The sequence below is a fragment of the Lontra canadensis genome, unplaced genomic scaffold, assembly GCF_010015895.1.
Source record: "Lontra canadensis isolate GAN:19392208 unplaced genomic scaffold, GSC_riverotter_1.0 scaffold5, whole genome shotgun sequence".
In the NCBI taxonomy this organism is placed as follows: Eukaryota; Metazoa; Chordata; class Mammalia; order Carnivora; family Mustelidae; genus Lontra; species Lontra canadensis.
Genome location: NW_022630999.1, coordinates 15,768,636 through 15,792,170, shown reverse-complemented (window position 1 = coordinate 15,792,170; position 23,535 = coordinate 15,768,636). Strand labels below are relative to the sequence as shown.

The 23,535-nt window shown below is 52.5% G+C and overlaps 1 protein-coding gene across 5 annotated transcripts in view; it reads right to left on the bottom strand.

Annotated features, from left to right (window-relative positions):
* Positions 1-17,239: 17,239 nt before the first annotated feature.
* The window catches only part of ARHGEF37 (Rho guanine nucleotide exchange factor 37), a 49,441-nt gene continuing 43,145 nt past the window's right edge, over positions 17,240-23,535 (bottom strand). For 4 of the 5 annotated variants that reach the window (XM_032851516.1, XM_032851517.1, XM_032851515.1 and 1 more), the window contains exons 11-13: positions 21,893-22,088; positions 20,150-20,307; positions 17,240-17,661 (exon numbers count right to left, since the gene is read on the bottom strand). In XM_032851516.1, coding sequence (XP_032707407.1) covers positions 17,452-17,661; positions 20,150-20,307; positions 21,893-22,088 — 564 coding nt within the window. In that variant the 3' untranslated portion in view covers positions 17,240-17,451. The remainder of the gene's footprint in view (positions 17,662-20,149; positions 20,308-21,892; positions 22,089-23,535) is intronic. The other variant, XM_032851512.1, reaches the window with a different exon arrangement.

Below are 23,535 nucleotides of genomic sequence, written 5' to 3'. Positions count from 1 at the left end.
AATGGAAACTGGTTCCAAACCAGCTACCCTAGAGCACTGCTGGTGTACCTAGGGAAAGAGATCAGTTGCGTTTGAGTATCTGTGTATAAATCAACAGCTACAACACTGGATGTCCAGGTCTTTGTGTCACGGAGCAGCCATAGGCACGTCTTTTCCCGTCCCCGGTCCCCCTGAGAAACACCTGCAGGACCAGCCAAATGGAATGCACCTTGATCAAGAAACTGGTCTTGTTAGGGAGTAGGGACTGCTTCTGGGGATGGGCCTATAATAGTGCTGACTGTGTTTCCAGGCTCCTGCTGGTGGTAGTAGAGCCCTGACATCCCACCTCACCGGCAGGGCAAGATTTCTGATTCATGGAGTCTTGAAAAGGAGTTAAGGGTAGAGAGTTCTCCCCAGGTGGGAGATGGTTTGGAGGACTTGAGGAGACTGGGGTGGGGGGGTGGAATATAATATACGGACAGCGTATGCTATCCATTTAAATGCAAAACATAATGGGCTGTCACCAAAGTGAGTACAATCCCAGGTTGCATTAATAGAAGTAGGTCTTGTAGAAAGAAGGAGGAGATGTCTTTCCCTCTCCCCTGGCCCGCCCATGTCCTATTCCAGGCAATTTAACAGGGATGTGGACGCCATTGGTGGCATCCCCAGACCTTCTCACCAGTTGTACTGGATTTCTCTTCACCCTCATCATACGTGGCTCCCAGGAGCCGCTGATGATCTTCAAACAGTTCCTTTCCTCCAAGCATTTTCAATTATGCAGAACTCTCCCAACTGACCCCTGCTAAAAGTGTGCCTGGAGGATGAGTCCTGCGCAGGTCAAGAATCCTACTTTATCAGCAGCTGCAAAAACATTACTCTGATCCCGAGGGCAAAGCTTAGCCTGTTTGGCAACTCCTGGGATCACCCAGCCTCCTGGATAAGGAGTTCCTGCATTCCCCAGTGGTCACAGAGACTGGGTGGCCATTCCCAACGTCTTCCAGGCCCCACGCCATGGTGTCTCTGGCCACATTTCTCAACTTCATCTCCCATTACTCTCCTTTACACACTTAATGACTCAGCCAAAGGCGAGCACAGTTCAGCTTTTCAAAAACACATGCTATATTAGCTGTTTTTTGATTACAAGGGGGCAGAATGCCCGCTGAGACCAGGTTGACCAAGAAAGGAGATGTACAGGGTTGTCTGGCATCAGGCCCAGGTAGATCCCGCAGCTGAGGGTCTCTCGTCTCCATCTCTTGGCTTGGTGTTAGCTAGCTTCATTCTCAGGCCAGCTTTCCCTCAGGAAGTTGCACAATGGTTGCTGAAAGCTTGCAGCCCAGCAACCCTGATAGAAATAAAACTTCTATCACCTCAAGAGTTGGAGCAGAAGGCGCAGGAATGGACTCTCCCCATGCAGACTGGGGTTATTATCCCGCCTAAATCAAGTCCTGTGGCAAGGGGCATTGAATACAGTGGTTGTACAGGCCTGAGTCTCATGCCCCAGGATGCAGAGGAAGAGACTCCTGAGAGCTGGGGTTAGCTTGAGGATCAGCGGGGCTTACACCACGTGGCTTGGGAGTGGTAGAGGGCGGGTCCCTTAGGAACAATGTGCATTCTCTAATTAGAATCAGGGGAAACGGGGGGATGGGCTGGAAATAGCACTTGCCTACCAGTACACCTGCCCCATCCATCCTCCCAGCAACCCAGCCACCTGGTATCAGTCCAGCAGAAACAGAGGGAAGTAAAGCCAGGCAGAGCAGCTCTGGATGTGGGAGGGAAAGTCCTGTGTTTCCTCAGAACGTCTTACTGGCTGTGTAAGAGGTCTGGAAGAAGGGACGCAGAAGCCATGTGGAGGATTCTGAACTTTGAAAATGGACATTCCTGCAAGGATCATGCCTAATGAAAAGACAGATGATTCTGGAGCGTTCTGGAGCGTTCTGGGCTTAGAATCAAGGAGGGAGACCCAGGGAGCAGGAGAGGAGTAATGTGGGAGACACAGCTCAACCTTCTTTGTCCTCTTCTCCCTTCTCAGAGTCCTGTGTTGTTCCGGTATCTACTCAGCCCAGCTTGAGGGTGAATCGTGATTGGCCTATGCCCATCGAGATGCTCCCACCGCTCTTGCCAGCCATTGGACTAGGTATAAACATGTGATGCAATTCTGACCAATGATAGGAGGGGTCTTTGGGGAGCCTTTTTTTTTTTTACCCCACGGATGAAAGGACCCTCAGAAGAAGAGAGAGACTGCCCATCTGTGCTGGTCATTGTTATGTTTTTGATTTTTGTTTTTTCTTTTTTGAACATTTTTTAAAATTTATTTGAGAGAGGGAGAGAAAGAGCACAAGGTGGGGAGGGGCAGAAGAACAAGCACACCCCTGAAGAACAGGGAGCCCAGCCTGGAGCTGGATCCCAGGACCCTGTCAACGTGACCTGAGCCGAAGGCGGACACTTAACCGCCTGAGCCACCCAGGCACTCCCGGCATTGCCATGTCTTAAAGTGTAGCAGCTATCTTGTAACCAAGAAAAAAGCTAGCCTGAAGGGCAGTTGACACCCGAAGAGAACAGAGCAGAAAAATGCAAAGAATCTGAATTCTTGATTATGACACTGAGTCACTGAATTAAACAATCCTGGATCTATCCTACTTTGGGACATGGTAGAAGGTAGTGTAGGGTGCCTGGGTGGCTCAGTCGGTTAAGCTTCTGCCTTTGGCCCATGTCATGATGCCAGGGTCCTGGGATCGAGTTCCGCATCAGGCTCCCTGTTCAACAGGGAGTCTGCTTCTCCCTCTCCCTTTTCCCTTCTTCCCTGCTCATACTCTCTCTCATGTTCTCTCTCTCCAATAAATCATTAAAATCTGAAAAAAGAGAATGCAGTGTACTGTTTAGGTCTGTCACATTGGAATCCTCTCCTGTTGTAGCCACAGCACACTAAGTGACTCTGATAGGTTTTGCTTATTGAGGGAGTTTCTGGAGAGAAAGGACTTTTTCAACACCAGCTGTTGAGGCTCTAGGCAAGCTGAAAAACTATTCTGGGAAATATGGAATCCTGGAGAGAGGATGAGCTTTGGAAGCTCACACTCCCAGAGCCATTACTTACTAGCTGTGTGTCCTTGAACACTTTCACCTCTCTTGGCCTCAGTGTTTTCATCTATAAAATGGGAAGAATGACACGTTCATTCGTCACTGAGGTGTGGTGAGGATTGAGACCACATACACCATTCTGACATATGAATTAATGGCTACTTATGGCAGGATCACTTTTATCTGTGCACCACTAGACCAGGATCTCAGTGATGTCTAATAAGGACTTACAAAGTGGTGACGTTTTATCAGAATTCCTTTAGAAGCTTTTTGAAAAATCTGGATTTCTGGAATCCATGCAGGGAGCTCGTGATTCAGTAGATCTGAGACAGAGGTCTAGGTCTATGTAGCAGGCTGAACTCTGCTGCAAGGAGCAGAAACCCCAACTTAAACTGGCTAAAGCTAAATAAATAAATAAATTAATTAATTTTTAAAAAGGCAGTTTATTGGCTCGTGTATATGAATAGCCCAGGGGGATAAACTTCAGACATGGCTGCATCCAGGTGCTCATAACATGTCACTAGGAATGTTTGTCTCTCTCTGATGGCTTGTCGTCAGGATCTGCTTCTGTGTTGCCTTTATTCTAAGCTAGCAGCTCCAAGCTGACAGCTACAGCCTAGGGCCTCCGAGGAAAGAGAGCATCTCTTCCCTTACGGCTCTGCCCAAATCCTGGGGCTGCCAGAGCAGCCACACTCTGACCCTGGGCTGACCACCATCTGCGACTGGCCAGGGAACATGCTCTCCCCCGGAGATCCAGGGGGCGGTCTCCACCTGAACCGCACAAGGTTGCATGTGGGGCAGGGGGGGCTCTCTAAGATGACACAGGGGCTCTCCTTGGGGGAAGAGAGAATGGGTGCTGAGTGGGCAGACATGCTACAAGGCTCAGAATCCACATTTCTGAAATCAAGTCACCCACTTGATTTGGATTCACGGGCAAGTTTGCGAATGACTGCTGGATAGATTGCTGGTTTTAGGACTTATTAAAGTCACGGAATCCCTTTCTGCCTAGGAACTCTTCAACAGTAGCCAATAAACAAGGCTGACCCCAAAACGGCCGTTTTAGTGGAAGGAAGGGTTCAGTAGCCTCTGGTTATTCCCCAAGCAGCCCCTAAAGCACCCAGCAGCTCCCCTGAGCTCTCCAATTTCTTCGCTCTCTGAGGTCCCTTTGGCTCTGACTCTCCAGCCTCGCATCTGATGCAACAGGGGCAGGGGAGGCTGGGGGGAGTCTCAAAGAGCTCACTTAATGCAGTGTCCCCCTCAGCCCCTGCTCCTGCGTTAGAAGCCAGTGTGCCGGAGGAGAAAATCAGGACAGGAGAGGCCAGGGGCTGGCTTAGGAGGTGCGTCAGACGTCAGACATGCCACATCGGGTGCTTCTGGCTTTGAAAGCTTCTCCTGGCCGGAGGCCAAACAGCCTCTCGGGCTCTGCAGAGTGCAGGGCCGTGGGGCTGCGTGGGCGTGATGACCCGCCTGCCTGCCAGGGACAGAGGGGCTGGAGACGGGGGCGCAGCCGTCGTAGCAGAGGGAAATGCCACGGGGACACATTGGCTGGGGAGATATGGTGGAGGATAAAGCCAATTTCACACTTTATTAGGCAGTTCAGGGCCAATTAAGGCCACCCGGAAACGAGGCCGAGGCCCCTTCTTTCCCTCCTCCCTTCGCCAAGAAGAAAGGCCTGGATGGCCTGAAACTCCTCTTGTGGAAGGAGTACTATTTTTTTTTTCCTACTCAAAACCCCATAGTATTCAAACCAGGAGTCGAGATCCCTTTTATTCCGCCTGAGACTGCAAAGCAGAGAGGTGAACTGAATCCAGTGTGCCCTGGGAGTGAGGTGGTGGGGGGGCGTGGAGGAAGCAGAGGGGAGATGAGTCCTGTTGTTGATTACTTCATTGGTTCATCCAGAAATCATTCAACAGACATGTACTGGAGCCTACTGTGTGCCAGCAAACTCAGCTTGGCGCTTAGTGCAATCAACTATAACTCAGGGAAGCCTCGTTCATTCCCCAGCTCCTCACGGAGGTTCCAGGGTTGCAGTGCCAATAAGGAGACACAGCCTCTGCCCTCATGGAGCTAACTCAGTAGGGGAGACCCTCAAGTAAAGAGGCAATTTTTTTTTTTTTTTAAAGATTTTATTTATTTATGAGAGAGAGAGAGAGAGAGCGAGCATAGGCAGACAGAATGGCAGGCAGAGGCAGAGGGAGAAGCAGGCTCCCTGCAGAGCAAGGAGCCCGATGTGGGACTCGATCCCAGGACGCTGGGATCATGACCTGAGCCGAAGGCAGCTGCTTAACCAACTGAGCCACCCAGGCGTCCCAAGAGGCAATTTCAAGAGAGAGGGGGAAGGACCCCAGTTAGAGCTACACATGGGAGAAGCCCCTGAAACAAGCAAGGAAGCCTTCATGGAGGAAGTGACGTGTCACTGAGACTTGAAGAATGATTTAGCATGGTGAAGGGTAGTGGGGAAGGGTGCATCACCCAGATGAAAGAGCGAGGGCAAAGGAGGCCAGAGAGGGCAACGTACCCAGTTCAGCAAGAGTGCAGAGGTCAAGGAGGGGAAGAGATAAACAGGGGCCATACCATGAAGCCACCATTGGTTGGGAACCTACCAGGGAAGGATGTCCCAAAGGATCTGGATTCAGATCCGTATTTCTGAAGGCTGGCCCCTGCAGTGGCCTTGTGAAGGAGAGAAGGCAGGAGGAACTGGTGGCAGGAGCCCCCGTCAGGGGCCAGTGCAAGATGGTGGATGAGCACCGCAGAGCCCCAAGGAGCAGGGTTTGATGGCAGTGGGGATGGTGGAAAGTGGGTGATTCTGGGAGATCTGTGCTTGATAGGGATTCTTGGTAGGTCAGAGGGTGAGTACAGGGGACAGAGACTGGACTGGGAGTCAGATGAAGGGAGGTATAGAACCTGCTCTGTTCTTAACATCTGTGTGGCCCTCGGCAAATCCCTGTACATTTTCTCTCTTCCCTTCACATGTCAGCTTCATTCTCATGGGACCAGGATGTGGGACCACAGGCCTTAAGTAGGGTTACCAGCTAAAACATAGGCCACCTAGTTAAATCTAATCTGTATATAAATAGAAATAATTTTTTAGTATAACTATATTCCATTTGGGACACACTGACATGTATTTTAATTTAAGATCAATTAAGAGGGATAAAATCCCTTCCTTGGAGGAAATTACCTTTTTTTAGCTTGCTTTTATTTTTATTTTTAAGTAATCTCTACACCCTGTCTCTACATGGGGCTCGAACTTACAACCCTGAGATCAAGAGCCATGTGTTCTACAGATCGAGCCAGCCAGGCCCCTCAAGGAGCTAACTTTCTTTTCTTTTCTTTTCTTTTTTTAAGATTTTATTTATTTATTTGACAGAGAGAGATCACAAGTAGGCAGAGAGACAGGCAGAGAGAGAGAGAGAGGAGGAAGCAGGCTCCCCGCTGAGCAGAGAGCCCGAATGTGAGGCTTGATCCCAGGACCCCGGGATCATGACCCGAGCCGAAGGCAGAGGCCTAACCCACTGAGCCACCCAGGTGCCCCAGGAACTAACTTCCTGACAGGGGAATCAGACAACAAACAAACAAATCAAGAAAATAAGGGAGTGGTAGAGTCTGTAATGATGGTAAGAGGGGTGATGCAGGAGTGAGTGATGGGCTCAGGCTGGGGAGGGTTGGAGGCCACCCAGATGGAGTGTGGCAGCAAAGGAATCACTGAGGAGCTGCCCTTCCTGGCAAGAAGCTAAGCTGTGGGCAGATCTGGGGGAAGAGGGGCCAGAGAAGGGAAGGGCCAGTGCAGAGGCCCTGAGTCAGGAGCGAGCTTAGAATAATTGAGGAACAGAAAGACAGAAGGCGAGTGCGGCCTTGTACAGTGAGTGAAGGGGAGGGCAATCCATGATGCGCTGGGAAGCAGACAGGGGCCCATCACACCCAGCCTTGTAGGTCAGAGTAAGGAGTTGGGACTTTGTTCCACTTTAAGCAGGGGAATATGCCATTCTCTCATTTTCTTTTTTGAAGAATCCCACTGGCTGCTCTGTGGAGAGTGGGCTGAGGGCAAAGGACAAGGGTGGGAACGGAGAGGCCATTAGGAGGCTCCTGCAAAGGTCTGGCCGCTGCTGTGTCACCTGGAGTGTGGTAGAGACTGGAAGAGGAGAGACAGCAGGAGGGCTGACTGGCCTCTTGAGAGGGGTGGACCGGGGTGGACCAGGGTGGAACATGAGGGGCTGAGAGGAAGAGGGGAAGCAGAAGGAACCCCAGGGGTTGGGCATGAGCAACCCAATGGACGGTGGTGCCGTTTACAGAGAGGAGAAGGCTGTGGGTTTTGGGGTGGTGGTTGCACTCTAGGTATGTGTTGCTTCTGTACCTCATAAGGAGGAAAAGAAGTATGATAGTCTCTGGTCAATGAAGTGATATAATTCAAACTCCATACTCAATTTTATTAAAAATAACATGGTACCTGCATATGATGATACATTTACAAAAAGCTCATAATCCTGACAATACGACTGCAGAAAGGACATTTGCACCAAGAGTTTTTGGCTGGTGGCTGTGACTCTCCCAGTGGGGGTGGGAACGCATGACTTCCAAGGGGTGTGCCATTGCTTGGAAACTCTGTCCTGGGAGGTGGCCAGGGGTGTGGTATAAAAGGAGAAGAAGATGGATGTTGAGATTTTTCCCAATTGTGTGTTCGTGTGTGTGTGTATCATTGTGCTTATATTTTTATTTTATGATTGGTGTTCTGTCCCATAGCCTTTTTGGGGGGTGAGGAGTGTGGAAAGAATTTGAGGTAAAAATATTTAGGAATTTGAAAAAAAAAGTCAGGGGAAGGTACACTTGCCAATGCTGGCTGAATCAGCAAGGTTATCTGCCACAGGTCCCACGGCTGCTGGGGAAGCCTCCCCAGAGCATGAAGTAATTCAAGATGGCCGCCTCCAATCACCACAGAGTATCTGAGGACGTGGTCCCAGTTACCTTCCCAGGGGAACAACCTTTGTCCTCTTAAGACATCCACTTGTTTTCAGTTTTGAAAGAGCTCACACAGTGAAGGGGTATTTTACAGAGTTTGAGGTGGTGAAGGGTCAGGAACACAGACATTAGAGAAGAGGTGAAGGCACAGGAAGTGTGAGCCCAGAGCAAAGAAAACTTGGGCGCCGGGTCACTGCCTGCCAAGTTTGGAAGGGATCCCATGGTGGGGGGCTGGTATGCTCAGGGATCAATCACTCATTAAAAACACTCAAGACAGCACATACCTCAATGCTTCCATGCCTTTTCCCATGTCAACATCCCAACAACCATTTGAGGTAGGAACATTTCCTTATTTGCCCACAAAGAGGGAAGTGAGGTTTTGGAGGGATGGAGTAACTTGTTCGTGGAGGTCACACAGCAGCTAAGTGTCGAGCCGGGATTTGAACTCAGGCATTTTGCAACAGGAAGCCTGAGCCCCTGATGGCCACCACCTCCTTCTCCTCAGTCCAGTTCACTGTGCTTGCTAGATCCAATTCTGCCCTCAGACATGCGGGTTTCAAGCAGCTCTAGGCCAGACCCCAGGGTTCAACATCTACTCCTGGGTGCTGCAAGCTTCTGACCTTGAGCCCAGCTCTTAGTCCTGTCTCCTGCCAGGATCTCTGTATCCATATCGGGCCTGATCCCCAAGTCCCCATGGCCTGGGACTTGAACCTCAACCCAAAGCCTGCCCCCCTACTGCCCCTGTCTCTGACCTGATCTTAATCTCTTTCCTGCCAGGACACTAGGAGATCGCTGTCCTCAAGTGCCCTATGGAGGCTGGGAGCACCTGCGCGCCCCCCCCCCCATCCCCTGGGAGTGTGCCCCCCCAACCTCACAACTCCTTCAGCTGACTTAACCCTCTTCCTTGCCCTGGCAGCTGGATCTGTGCTCCCAGCCTGGCTCTGTCCCACGGGGGCAGCTCAGGGCTCAATGCTAACTAGGACACCAGCGTGTCTCGTGAAATGCCTCCAGAATGAGTTCTTCTGTGCTGGCTGCTGGTGAGATTTGTTTGTGTTTGTTTGTTTGTATGTTTTTGTTTGTATGTGTTTGTTTGTATGTTTTTAGCGTGCAGCATGTGAGACCTTGCTATGTGCCAGGTATGGAATTAATCATGTACAATGGACTCCCTCGTGGAGCCCTCAAGCAGCCATGTGAGTCGTGGATAGAGGCTGCTGGGATTCTCTTCAGGCCTTGGTCTTTCCCCAGGTCAGAGGCTCTGCTGAGAAACCTGAAGCCCTGGGACCCCAGAATTAAGATAAGCAGCCTCTTCCCCGACACGGGCCCCACCTGCACTTCCTTCCTCCCTGACTTGGGGCTCACTGCCCCTCCTGAGACAGGGCGGGACTCCAGGCACCGTGGCTGGAGGGAGGGGACCCTCTCCCGCCAGTAGCCTGCCTTTGCTCTCCTGCAGCTAGCTGCCTTTGGGTCTCTGTCTACTTCGGGCGCTGCAGGAACAGTCCCAGCTGGCTAGGACTAGGGGCGGCCCAGCAGACCCTCACCGGCGCTGACCCTGCTGCATCAGCCACTCGGCTGCTGGCTGCTGGAGGGCAGTCCCAAGCACTCCAGTTCCGAGGGCTGGACAGCCCCCCAAGGCCTGGCGATGGTCCCCCTCCTCCCTGAGGGGCAGGGGCAGCTGGGAGCCCCATATTTCCAATGCCCAGTGCCTAGCTACTGAGCAACATATCTGTCACTAGCTGGTCAGGGAGTGGATTTTGAAAAATTTAATATAGGGAGGAGGCTACACAAGTGCCTGAAGACCCAAGAAATAGCCCAGAGATTTGCAACAGCAAACAGACCCTCCAGTCCTCAGGCAGGAGAGACGCGGGGGAGAGGCCGTGTTTCGAGTGTGCGGGATCGGGAGCTACCTGACAGGAAGTGGCAGCATAGCCAGGCCTGTCCAGGGGGTCAGGGGACCACGAAGGTGGGGCCATCGGTGGGGGCTGGGACCACAGAGGCCGCCACAAGGAGGGAGGCTGCCTGAAGTTGAGAAATACCTTGGGCTCTCCCCTCCTATCTCCCACCAGGACACCAGAGGATGGGGCCCTGGGAAATGTTCTCCCCACAGGACAGAGCAGGGCGGGGCGGGGGATGCCTATGAGGGCAGGCAAGTGCATAACCAACCTCTGGAGACGGGAGCTGCCCAGAAGGGACGGCCGCAACCCCCATGCCTGCTCTGACCTAACCCTCCAGGGGCCTGGGGGTGTCCCAAACCTGTGGCCGCTGTATAGAGCTCTCTTTCCACTCAGATCCGAGGATGCCCAGACCCCTGAGGACAGGCATATGGGCCCAAGATGGGGAACCCAGAACCCCCTGGAGAGGTGCTGGAAGGCCAGGGACTGCCTGGGGCATCCGTAGTAACCGAATAGCAGCAGCCAGGGCTCCTGAGCCCAGCGTTAAGTTCAAGCTTAATGAACTTAATTAAGGGGGGGCAGATCTTTGTTCCCTAGTCTGCTGCTGGAGCCTCTGTCAAGCTTTGTCCCTGAGCTGCAGGTCCCCTGGAAACACCCTGAGAAAGTGCTCCTGGGTGCAGACGGCCCTGAGCCTAGGACCAGAGTCACTGCTCTGGCAGTAGCAGGGGCCCTGGTTATGGCCTGAGTGACCTTCTGATCTGTCCGGGTGCAGCAGACAGCAGAGAGCCCTGTTGTGAGAGAGGCGGGAGCATCCGGGCCACCCGTGCCAGTGAGCATTGCCCTGGATGGGAAGGCTGTACACCTGGCCCAGGCTGGCAGCACCACAGATGGCGGAACACGGGCAGTTCCAGCATGCCTCTGGGGTGTGACAGCAGCTTCTGAGGGAAGGGCTATGCCCAACCGCAGCCAGGCCCTCGAGAGCCAGTGTCGGGGTGTTCCCCTCCGGAGGGGAGTAGGAGGCCTTGTCACCCTCCCACATACAAGGAGAAAGGCCCTATGAACCTTCCTCCAGATGTCATGCCATCTCTGCTAGGGTCCCCATAAGAATGATAACTGTGGGGGCACCTGGGTGGCTCAGTGGGTTAAAGCCTCTGCCTTCGGCTCGGGTCATGATCCCAGGGTCCTGGGATCGAGCCCCGCATCGGGCTCTCTGCTCAGCGGGGAGCCTGCTTCCCTTCCTTTCTCTCTACCTGCCTCCCTGCCTACTTGTGATCTCTGTCAAATAAATAAATAAATAAAATCTTAAAATAATAATAATAATAACGATAACTGTGTTTTTTGAGCTCTAATGTGCCTGGTGCTGGGGTAAGTGATTTTCTATCAGTATCTCATTTATCCTTAAAAGAACTTTGTGGGATAGGTACCATGGAGATTGTCATGGGTGGGTCAGAAAATATGGCCCACAGTCCAATAAAAGTTTGAAGACGGCCATGGTAACATTAGCATAAAAGGAAGCAGCACTCCCAGAGACCCAAGGAAGGGGGGGGATTCGTGTCTGAGTAAAGTGGAGAAACATGAAGGCATTTCACAGGAAATAGAAAGATATGAAATGAATTCTTCAGAGGAGATTCTCCACCCACAACAGTCCACCCACACTCAGGCACAAGATACAAAGAGGAAGCCTGTTGTGGCCCACACAATCCCCACATAGATTGCACATCAAAAAATAAAAACAGGGGCACCTGGGTGTCTCAATCGATTGAATGCCCACATTGGGCTCCCTACTCAGTAGGGAGTCTGCTTCTCCCTCTCCCTGTGCCCCTCCCATCTCAAATAAGTAAATACAATCTTTTTTTTTTTTTTAAAGATTTTATTTATTTATTTGACAGAGATCACAGTAGGCAGAGAGGAAGGCAGAGAGAGAGAGGAGGAAGCAGGCTCCCCGCTGAGCAGGGAACCCGATGCGGGGCTTGATCCCAGGACCCCGGGATCATGACCTGAGCTGAAGGCAGAGGCTTAACCCACTGAGCCACCCAGGTGCCCCTAAATACAACCTTTTTTAAAAAGATTGTATTTATTTATTTATTTTAATTGTATTTATTTATTTTTTTAAAAAAAGATTGTATGTATGTATGTATTTATTTATTTATTTGACAGAAATCACAAGTAGGCAGAGAGGCAGGCAAAGAGAGGGGGCAAGGCAGGCTCCCCATGAAGCAGAGAGCCCAATGTGGGGCTCGATCCCAGGACTCTGGGATCATGACCCGAGCTGAAGGCAGAGGCTTTAACCCACTGAGCCACTCAGGCACCCCAAGTAAATACAATCTTAAAAACATAAATAAAAACAGACAAAACCCTGGTTTCTGGCTTCTTGAAAAATCAGAATGTCTGGGCACCTGGGTAACTCTGTTGGTTAGGCGACTGCCTTCAGGTCAGGTCCTGATCCTGGAGTCCCAGGACTGAGTCCCACATTGGGGCTCCCTGCTCAGCAGGGAGTCTGCTTCTCCCTCTGGCCTTCCCTCTCATGCTCTCTCTCTCTCCCTCTCTCTCATTAAAAAAAAAAAAAAAAAAAAAAAAAAAATCAGAATGTTTGGCACCACTGGTCCCTCATTCTGATGTGGAATGTTGGTTAGAGCCCGGAAGCTGCTAGCTGCTTTGGACTGTGGGTGAGGGCTCTGGTCTATGGCAGTCCCCACCACTCCCTAACGTCTTTCACCTGGTCCTTCAGCTCAACTGCGCCCCCTGCCCCGCCCCGCCCCACGGGCATTTCAGGCGGCCCCTCAGCAGACTGGTAGAGCCCTGCTGCCACCTGGTGGCCACAGCCCACACTTTCCATCATGGCCGGGCAGTGAGGTTCCTGACGTGTTATCCGTGACCGTTCACTTGGACTGTTCCATTTAATTTTCTCACCCCCACACCCCCGTGAGAATGGGAATCACACCCATCTTACAGATGAGGAAACAGGAAAGGTAAATACGGAAATTACCGCTAAGAAAACAGATGAGCAAGGTTAAGTGGCTCAGGCTAGTTGAACGTAGCCTGAATTGATGGATGAATGCATGGTTCAGGCTAGCTGTTCTTCCTGATATTGCCGGAAGTGGAATCCTGTTCTTTCCATAACCCCAGCCCAGGATACTTTAGGCTCTGTCCTGCTCAATAGGCCCTACGATGACTTCCACGCTGGACGCTAGGTCCCGGTGGGAGAGCCTGTGCCTCCTTAGGATAAATCAGGATGATACGATGAGTACTTTAAGAGGACAGGGCAGGCTGGGGACCCTCATCCCACTTATTCACATGCAGAAGCCGTAAGCGCCCTGTTACTTGTCTATGGTCAAGCAGGCCTTGAACTCAGGATTTCTAAGGCCAAGAGTGGGGCAATTTTCCACACCACCATGCTGCCTCCCTAGGCCGGAGAAGGCCTTTCTTTCCCTTTTGCTTTCCCCAATCCCACTTATCCCCAAAGGCCTGGCACCTGCCCTGCCTCCTCCAGGAAGCCTCCCTGATCACTTCAGCCCCCAAAACTCCCTCTCATGTGAGCACCTATAAGCCTGGTCCGTAGGCCCCTTCTGGGGTTGACAGCATGCTACCCTGTGGTAGCAAGTAATTGCCTGATGCCTGTATGTCCTGTCTCTCCAGCTGGCGGGAGATTCCTGGGAGGCAGGGCTTCCTGTCACCTCTGGGATGTTTATGTGAGCAATGTGCATTGACAATTTATTCCTTGAGCCATGTGATAGGACCCTGGGGAAATTCCAGAATGAACTGGAGCTTGCATCCTAAAATGCGACCCTGAGCATGTCACTTCTCTACATCAATCCTTTCAGTGGCTTTCTACCAGTCTCAGAACACAACTCAGAGCTCCTTCCCATGTGGACATCTCAAAGCCATCTCTCCCTGCACCTAGTACTCCCCCACACACCCTGCGTTCTAGCTCTATAGTGTTTTGGTTCCCTGATGAAACATGCTTATGCCTACCTCTGGGCCTTCTGCATGTGCCCTCTGTCCCACCTTCACCCAACCCAAGTTACCTTTTAAGCCTCAGCTTGGATGTTACTTCTTTAAGGAAGCCTTCCTTAGTGGCCCAGTGTTGGTTAGGGACACTGACCCCTCCACTGGGCTCCAGTGGCACCTGTTACTGCCCTGTGCGAACACTTACACTGCATGTAATGGACCACTGACTTGTCTGTCTCCCTCTCCAGACAGTGGGCTTTGGGAGGACAGGGCCCCCATCTGACTTCTCACTGTATCTCAGCAGCCAAGGCCAACTCCTAGAGGCACCAGAGATGTGTGGTAGACCCTTATCAAATGAACACATGCACTTGGGATCAGTCAGTTAAGTGTTTGCCTTCAGCTCGGGTCATGATCTCCGGGTCCTGGGATTGAGGCCCGGGTTGTGCTCCCTGCCTCGTGGGGAGTCTGCTGATCCCTCTGCCTCTCCCAGCCACTCCTCCACTTCTGTGCGTGCACGCTCGCTCTCAAGTAAATAAAATTTCTTAAAAAAGAGGAAAATGAACACATGAACGAACGAGGTCCTGTTTTTTTTTTTTTAAAGATTTATTTATTTATTTATTTGACAGAGAGAGATCACAACCAGACAGAGAGGCAGGCAGAGAGAGAGAGAGAGGGAAGCAGGCTCCCCGCCAAGCAGAGAGCCCGATGCGGGACTCGATCCCAGGAACCTGAGATCACGACCCGAGCCGAAGGCAGTGGCCCAACCCACTGAGCCACCCAGGCGCCCCGAGGTCCTGTTTTTATGAACACCTGTCCCATTGGGGCATCTGACTCTCCAACGGTTAGAGTCCCGCAAACTCCAGAGACGTTTTCCTCTTTAAAGTCCTTTATTCTTAGCAGTTCCCGTCACTGCTTCACCAAGCTAGAGCTCCCCACAGTGAGCAGGACTCCATTCATCTTTCCTCCATATTGTAACCTTGCCCTCACGTTCAGACCTGGGTTTGGGCCGAAAAGGTTCAAGAGGTCGCACTCCGTGGCAGGGAGCAAGGGCCGCCCTTGGCATCAGCCTTGTCTGGTTCCCGGGCAAACACCCTGGCAAGTTCAGGGAGAGGCGGCCCCACAGGGCGATACGTAGGACGGAGGACGCAGCGCAGGGTTCCAGGCTTCCGGGGGGCAGGGGCAAGGCACACTACACAGAGGCCTCTGCAGAAAATCCAGGCCATTCTCTGCCTCTCAACATGCATTTTCTCAGTTGTCACTGACTCTGGATCTTTGCCCCTGGTCTACAAGAAACCACAACCCGTGTGCCCCCAAAGACATTTTCGTTCTCCCCTCACGAAACAGATGTGGTTCCACATGTATTCCAGGTTTCTGCCTTCTGCCTTCAAGAACATCCAGTTTTGTTCAGGTCCCTCTTAATGGCACTTAATAAATATACATTCTGGGACCTGACAGAACAGGCTGTCCTCTTTCAAAACATCTCTAAAGCTGCCTGTTCAAAACATCTGAGCAAGGACAGAACTCAGAGGGGACACATCCCAGCTGACAGCTGGCGGCCACTTCGGACTACAGACCTGTCTCATCCACTACTGCGTGTCTCAGGCAGAGGTCCCCAGTCCCGGGGACACACCGGAAGCACCTGGGGAGCTTTCTGAGTTCCTGAGGGCCTGGCCCCAGCCTAGACCAACTCCATTATAATCTCTGCGGGCGGGGCGGTGGGGGGGCGGGATCCTGGCATCAGTCGCGGCCCCGCAGCAAGCAGGCAGGTTGAAAAGCCTGAGCTGGGGTTCTAGCCCACAGGAGAGTCTCCGTAAACACTGAGGGACCCACACGTGGATTTCCTGTCTTGTAAATGCTCCCCTATGCCTTCTCCTTGTATTAGAAATCTTAGTGGGAAAGAGAAAGGAAAATGAGTCAAGAGCATCTTACAGAGTGAATCTGGTGCGAGCACGGGGTCAGTGGGGACTGAGTTTCTCTTGCACAATCCATCTTCCCACTTTCCTGAACTGAGGAGTGAGGTGCAGATCTCACGCGGGCATGTATATATTTCTTAAAAGCCCTCCCAAAGCCAGAGCTAACTCTTTAGGCACTACAGTTACAATACCATGGAGAGGTTCTTGGATGTAAGTCTAAGCTACCACTGGATTTTCCCCCAGCCTCTAGATTGGGTCGGCCCCCAAATGTATAATTTGTATTACAGGTCAGGCCAGACCCCCTGGCCTCTTCCATGAATCCTGAGATGTATCTTAGCCAAAGTGACAACCCAGAGAGGGTGATTCAACGGTGGCTGCTCCCAGAACGGCCCCAGTGGGTTGGTTTGCCTTGAACAGGTACTGTTTTTCCCATTTCCAGGTCCCAGAAAGGGATGGTGATGGGTTTGACCTCACCAAGTTCAAGAGACTGGCTACCTAGAAAGCGGTGTGGAGAGAGGCCCTGAGGTAGCTCCTGGGCTGAGGGGAGAGGGCCCCATGCTGACTCCCAGTGTCTGCCACGGCTGGGCAGGGCCTGCAGAGGCTCGCACTCTGCAGCTGGGCCTGAGGGTGCTGGGGCCATCCTGAGACTATTGCTAGGCTGCATCCTGCTACCATGAGAACTGACATTTTTATCACACTTCACAATTTACAAGGAGCTTCCTGTCCTTAGCCTCAGGCCATTCTTGCCACAACCCTGTGAGTTAGATCTTTGTGGATGAGAAAACTGAGGTTGTGTCCTATGTCTAAGGCCCTTCCTCCAACTGACACCCACATGCACCTGCTACCTCCAGGCCCTGAAACCACCGGGTGCTCCCCCTGGCTCCCGACTTCCAGAAACAGGAAAGGAAGCCATTCCCCAAGTTCCCCCACCCACCAGGCTTTCCATCACCTGCTGCACAGAGTTGCCTAAGCAATTTGCATGCCCTTTGTTCCCTAGTGCAGAGAACACAAGCCCAGTAGCTACACAGCCTCATGTGCCCACACCCTCACTCCTCACCCTCAAAATCTCCGGTTCCCAGGAACAGCCTCTGAATTTGCCTAAACACATTCCAGAACGGTGACCCAGCCACACCCGCTCCCAGGCTCCGCCAAGGAGAACCTTTCCACTGCCCTCACGAGCCTTGCTCCTCAGCTAGAGAGGGGAGGTTCACCGCCCAAGACAACTCAGCTGCCAGCATTTGCTGGCTGCGGTGTCTCCTGATGCAACATGCAGGAAGTGAACTGTCAGGCCAGACAGCTCTGGACCTCTCCAGCGCGCTGCAACCCCACGCACACAGGTAACATTCACCTGCGCGACCCACTCGGTGGGCAGGGCTGGATGGGAGTGCAGGTAAGACAGGCCATTAACGACAGCAAGTCCTCATCAACTTGACCTGCCATCCAGGCTGCTGGGACTTCAGACGGGAAGCCCGTTTTCTGCAGACCTGGTGAGCGGCTCTGGCTGGAGCCTTTCCTGCTCACCCACGCCGGGTATGCCTGCAAGGCCCACCCACTTCTACTGGCTGCCCTTCACCCCACCTAGGCCTGATCTCCCCTCTCACCCCCGCCTTCTCTTGGATTCCTTCCTCTCACAGGGTCCTAGCATCCAAGCCTCCCTGTCCCTTGGCAGCCCGGGCACCACAGCAGGCACCCTAGGAGGGCAGACTCCAGCCCCACGGAGCTGGGCTTGGGGCCCTGGCCAGGAAGCTGGAAGGCACATATCCCTTCTGCTCGTTCACTTCCACGAGGCTCCATTCCGGGTTCCCCTTCTTGTCCTGGGCCTCTAGGACAGTCACCAGCTGGCCCGCCTGCAGACTCACTTCATGGCTGCTTCTGGCCACAAAGGGGTACACCGCCACCACCTGAAACACATGGGGAGTGACACAGAAACAGTGCGGCAGGGGGACAGACACACCCAACCCAGAGATGCCATTCTCGTCTTGCTCCCTCCCACCCGACTCAGTGCCCACGGGGCAGTCACCACCTCCCAAGGACATCCTCTATGCTAAAGAGGAAGGCTACCGCTGCCACTTCCACCAGCAATACCCACTGTGTGCCAGGCTCTGTTCCAGCGTGTTCCCTGGGCTTGACTCTCACAGTTCTATAATTCTATCTGCTCCATTTTTCAGATAAGGAAATGGAGACTCAGAGAAGTCAAAGAGCTCATTCAAAATCACACAGCAACGAAGCCAGGCCTGTCAGTACGGGTGCCCTGGTCCACTGCTGTCACCCCACTGAGCAGAGCACGTGGCAGCCTCTCCACCAAAACCCTCCCCGGATCTGAGGGTGTCACCTCCCTAGGCCCGCTTCCCAACTTGGAGTAGAGACTGGGGATCAGGGTACTCAGTTAATCTTTAAGGAAAGGCATTGAACTGGGGAGGGGGGGACTGGAGGAGAGGGTAGTTATTAGGCTAATATTTCACGTCCCTGGCCTCAGTTTCATCTGCGAAATGGAAGTAATAGCATCCCCCACTCCAGGTAATTGTGGGAGTTCAATGAATGATGTGCGTCTGTGCCCAGTACACGCTCAGGGCTCAGTACATGTGGGCTGCTCTGACTCTGTTTACCATTCCTGCTGTTACTGCAGCCAACCCTCCGGAACAGTCAGAAGCGGGGGAGGACGGGGACCATTCCACAAGCGTGGACCCATGAACAGAGGAAGTGGCTGATGTGTCTGGGAAGATGGATGGCTGGGCTCACCCAGACCTAGAGATGCTGCCCACACTGGGTGGAGCTGGGGCCCGGCCAGGCCCTCTGGGGAGCTCCTTGTGGGTTCTTGGCTGATGGGCGGGAATGCCCAGCAGGAGGCATTGGCCCTCGGAGCCTTCCTGGGGATGTGCCCCACGCTGCACGCCTCACATCATACAGGCTTCTCCGCTGCCCCCAGACAGCCCACCTGAGGCTCCTCTCTGGCCTGAGGCCTCCCGGACTGTTCACCGCCAGTCTCTGGTTTCCTACCACTGCTCCCTGTCGCTGCTCCTGCCCTTTCTACTGCCCACCTGTCACAGGTGAAGCTCTATTCCACCGGGGAGAGTGGCTGCCGTCTACTGAGGCTCACATATGCCTGGCCTGGCCTTCCTAGCTCCTCCGGCCCTCACAGCGACCCCACAGAGCTTCTCCTCCCTCGACGACTCCATCCCAGCAAAGCCAAACCCTTTAATTGCTTCCCATCACTTTTTTGGTTTTGAGGTAGAATTCAAATACTGTAGCAGTCATCTTTTTACAGTGTACAATTCAGTAGTTTTTAATAGGCTCAAAGTCTGTGAAATGAGCATTTCTAATTCCAGAACATTTACATCCCCTCAAAAAGAACCCCCACTGGAGATAGCAGTCCCTTCCCAACTCCCCCCAACCCTGGTCCCTGCCAACCACTGATGTACTTCCCGTCTCCAGCCATTTGCCTGGTTTAGACGTTTCATATAAAGTCATACAGCACGAGGCCTTCTACACAGAGCTGCATGTGATGCCACATACAGGCCCTTCCTTCTTTTTCACGGCCGAGTAATACTCCGTTGTGTGGCTATGCTGCATCTCACTTACCCACTCTCATCTGCTGATGGACACTTGGCTTGTTTCTACTTCCTGGCAGTTACGACTAATGCTGCTGCGAACATGCATCTGGGCTCCCCACTGTTCTGAAGCCAAGGGGGACACCCTCGCCAAGGCCACATGGCCCCCCTAGCTTGGCCCTGCCGACCTCTCTAGCAGCACCGCACCCCTACCTTCTCCTCCCCGCCACGTGCCCCTCCTTTGTCCACACACAGACATGCACATGTGCACGTGCACACACACAAACACGCTGGGCCTCTGCCTTCACGATGCACACTTTCTGGGGAGCTCTTCCCATCCACACCCCAGCACACTCCCTTTATCCAATTAATCCCTGCTCACCCTTCAAATCAGAGAAAAAGCATCATTCTTCTTAGAAAAGCCTTTCCTGCACCTCTCCCACTAGACCTAGGGCTCCCGCACTTATCACTGCTCTAACTTTACAATGATTCCCATGATTATTTTATTAATTGCTGTTTTCCCCACCCCCAGGTTAAAAATCTGAGGAAGGCAAGGACCAAGATTTACTTTTGCTCATGATTACATCTCTCATCTAGCACAATGCCTGGCAAACAGTGAATGAATGAATGAATTCCGCTCATCCCCTTGATAGGGAGCAAGGGGTTGTTTATGTGGCAGGGATGAAATCCTCCTTTTTCCAGGTCCAGTCCTGACCAGGACTGTGGCCACTGACCAAGGCCCCGGCCTCAAGGGACGGTAGCCTCTTCCAATAGGAGGAAGATCAAAGCCCCACTCCAGGTGGCTATGGGAGGGCAAACCCCACCCCTCTCCCACACTCACCTGGGTCACCGTTGGGAGAGAGGGCACAGGGGCTGGGATGGGCTCTGGTGCCAGGTGATAGGAGTCCTGGTGAGCCCTCTCCTGCCCTTTGATTTCCTCCTGACCGGAGATGACATGGTACAGCTCCAGTTTCCCAGCTGGCGCATACCCTCGATGTCCTATAGGACACGCACAATGTTATCAGGCTACAGACGGCCCTTCCCATCCCTTTTAGTGGTAGAGGAAGTCAGCACCATTTATGGATGTGAATGCCTCCAGCACAATTTCCCAACATGAAAGAGGACCTGAAAAGGTCATCTAGGAACCTCACAAACCCACCCACACTCACTGTTTCCAGCTTCTACTTGCACATCCCCAGTGACAGGGAGCTCATTCCCTACCAAGGCAACCCACTTTGCTTTGAACAGCTTTGACAGGGGTAAGACGTTCTCCCTCGGGCTGGGATGAATACTGCTTTCCTGGTGCTGGGACCACTGGTCCCCTTCCCCTCAAGCGGAGACCTAGAGTGGGGCTGCTTCCTCACTCGACACAGCCTTCTGCAGGAGGCAGAAACTGCCTTTCTCTTCGCTGAGTGCCCCCAGTTTTTGCTCCAGCGCTGTTCTGCTCCCTATCACCGTGCACGGCCAGCACCGCCTGAGAGCTTGCTGGGTGGCGGGACTGGCATTTGACTGTCCAGTCTTCACACCAAGCCTCCGGGTCAGTACTGTTGTCTCCATCTGACGGCTGGGCCAGCGGAGCTCGGAGAGGCTCCGCTAACTTCTCTGAGATCAGGCAGTTAGTAAAGTGGCTGACTTGGGATCCAAACTCAGTCCCCTTGACCCCAGTGGCTGGCTTGAATCCAATTCAGCTGTTTGTCAACTTGAGTCATGAGACTGCCCTTTCACAGTTTCTGTTGGATTTGTACCATTTTCTTTCTTTTTTTTTTTTTAAAGAAGGCTCTGTGCCCAGTGTGAAGCCTAACATGGGCTTGAACTCACGACCCTGAGATCAAGACCTGAGCTGAGATCAAGAGTCACACACTTAATTTTTTGATAGACTCACTTTTTAAAACTTAGACTTGTTCTACCAATAATATGAATAAAATTACGGGTTTTGAACTGGCTATCGTTTTTCTCAAACGCAGAAAAATATTTCAGTGACAATTACAATACACTGTCTGAAGGGGAAAAACTGTCTGTGGATCCCTTCCCAGTGAGCCTGTGTGACCCTCATCTTGTGGGTCACAGGCCCCTTTCTGGAAGACACTGCTGGGCCATCTCCTCTTGGTTTCAAGGTGCCAATTGCCTCCTGCCCAGTTACACTGGGGCACCCAGACCTGAGCAGCACATCCAAGGCTGGGATCAGTGCATGGGGGACAGGCAGGACCACACGTCTCTTGTTCTAGATGCCAGATGTCCTCCCTGTAGCTGGGATCCAAGCGTGCCTTCTCTGCGTATCTACATCTTTGAAGGAGATGCTGGAGCTCTCTCTGCACATCTCTGTCTACCCCAAAAGTCTGTGAGGTCCGCAAGGCACATAACAGGTGCCTGATAACAGATGTAGCAACGTAAGACTCACTTCCTCTCTGTGGCATGGCACGGGCCATGCTGAGCTGGCTGAGCCCCAAGCCCTGAGTTTTCACCTGGGTCAATTCCCATCGCAAATCTGCATAGCCAGACCCCTGCCCACAGCCCGGATCTCCCCACTGGTTCCTGTTGGGGGGCTTCCCAGAGGGAGGGGAAGAGCCCCCGAAGCCCCACGTACCCCCGGTGTCTACCAGCCAGCGGCTGCTGTTGCCTTTGGTGTCCTTGTTTTGAAGGAGAGCCACAACCTGGCCCCGCAGCAGCGTCAGGTCCAGAGTCCCAGCCCCGCTGATGTTGCTTGTCACCTGGTACAGCTTTTCTGGGCCGTACCTGCTCAGGAGAGCCTGCACCTGGCGTTCAGCCCCTGGAAGGAGTGGCTGGGGGTGGGGGAGGGACAAAGAGAGACACAGGTGCCTCAGTCGGTGTGTCAAAGCTGGCTGCCCATGTGCTGACAGCCAGGAGCCCTGCGCGGATGCTTCCTCTGCCGCCAATGGGCCACAGTCGCCTCACTAACAGATTAGAGGAAGCCTGGATTAGAGGAAGGACGCACACTCTTAGGCTCCGAACGGATCTCAAAAAATCCCCCTCAATTTAACCTCTAAAAAAATCCCTCCTAGGTCTAAACTTCTGGAATTTTCTAAAATTCTAATTCAGCTTCCAGAAGTTCTCAGTTACAGAACTCTAGGGTGGGGCTCTAAATTCTGGCCACAGCATTAAGCTGAATAACCCCACAGGAAAAAGCCCGGCACAGGTCTTCCAGCCTGAATGAGTAAGACCATGACCTTCACACGGGCACCAGGCCTGACTCGTGCGGCTGCTCCGACAGCCGGCATGGGGTGATGCGCACAGACCCTCCCTCACGTGTGATGGAAAGGAGTGCTATCTTCTATCCCACAAGTATTTATCAAGCACCTACTGTTTACAATGCACAGTAAGCCTTCTGAATGGGGTAACAGAAATGCAGAAGACAGTTCTTCCCTGATGGAAACGGCCAGCTAGCTGGGAAGAATGACTCAGGGGTGCTTTCCACGCATCCAAAAATCTCCTGGCACTGCCTTTGTTTTCTTGTTCATTTCTTCCAACAAAAGTATCACCAAGAAAAGACTCAGGGGTGATGGTCCCCTTTTTGCAAAACAAAGAAGAAACTAAAAACATTGAATACAGATTTACTATAGATTCTCTGACTATATATGTGTGTGTATATATATACAGCGATCATATTCTATGTGGTAATTTCTGGGGGGAGGAGGTGCTTGGTGTAGGGAAAGCAGACAGAGGGGCCCTTCAGGGATGTCTGGGCACAGACTCTGCCATTCTGCCATTACCCCTACTCCAGTGGGTTCACTAGTCAGGCTCAAGAACTAGCAGAACTTGATGTTTCTAAACAGGCCCTTAGGTGGATGTGGAGACAGGGGAACTTTTTTTTCCCCAGAATGGAGGTGTTACCCTGAGTGTAAAAGCTAGCCGTGTAGAAACGTTTGCCTTCTTTCTCAAGTCCGAGAGGCCCCGGGCAGAGAAGAGCCGCATTCCCTGGAGGGACCAAGGGGACACGTGGAAGAATATCAGGAGGACTGCTTCTGTCCCGGGAGACCACCTCACTTCTGTGGGTTCTGAACCACGAGCCAAAGAAGTCAGGAATGCGTAGGAGGGGCGTGGGGGGCTGGGTGGGAACAAAGGTGGAAAAGAGGGGGCATCTCCTCTCTTCCTGCCAGTTTGTCACATACATAGGGATCATGATGTTTCCATTCCTTTCTCTTGTTTTTCTGTGTTTTCTCTTTTTTTCTACAATCAGCATGAAACGCTTTTCCAATAAGAAAAATATTA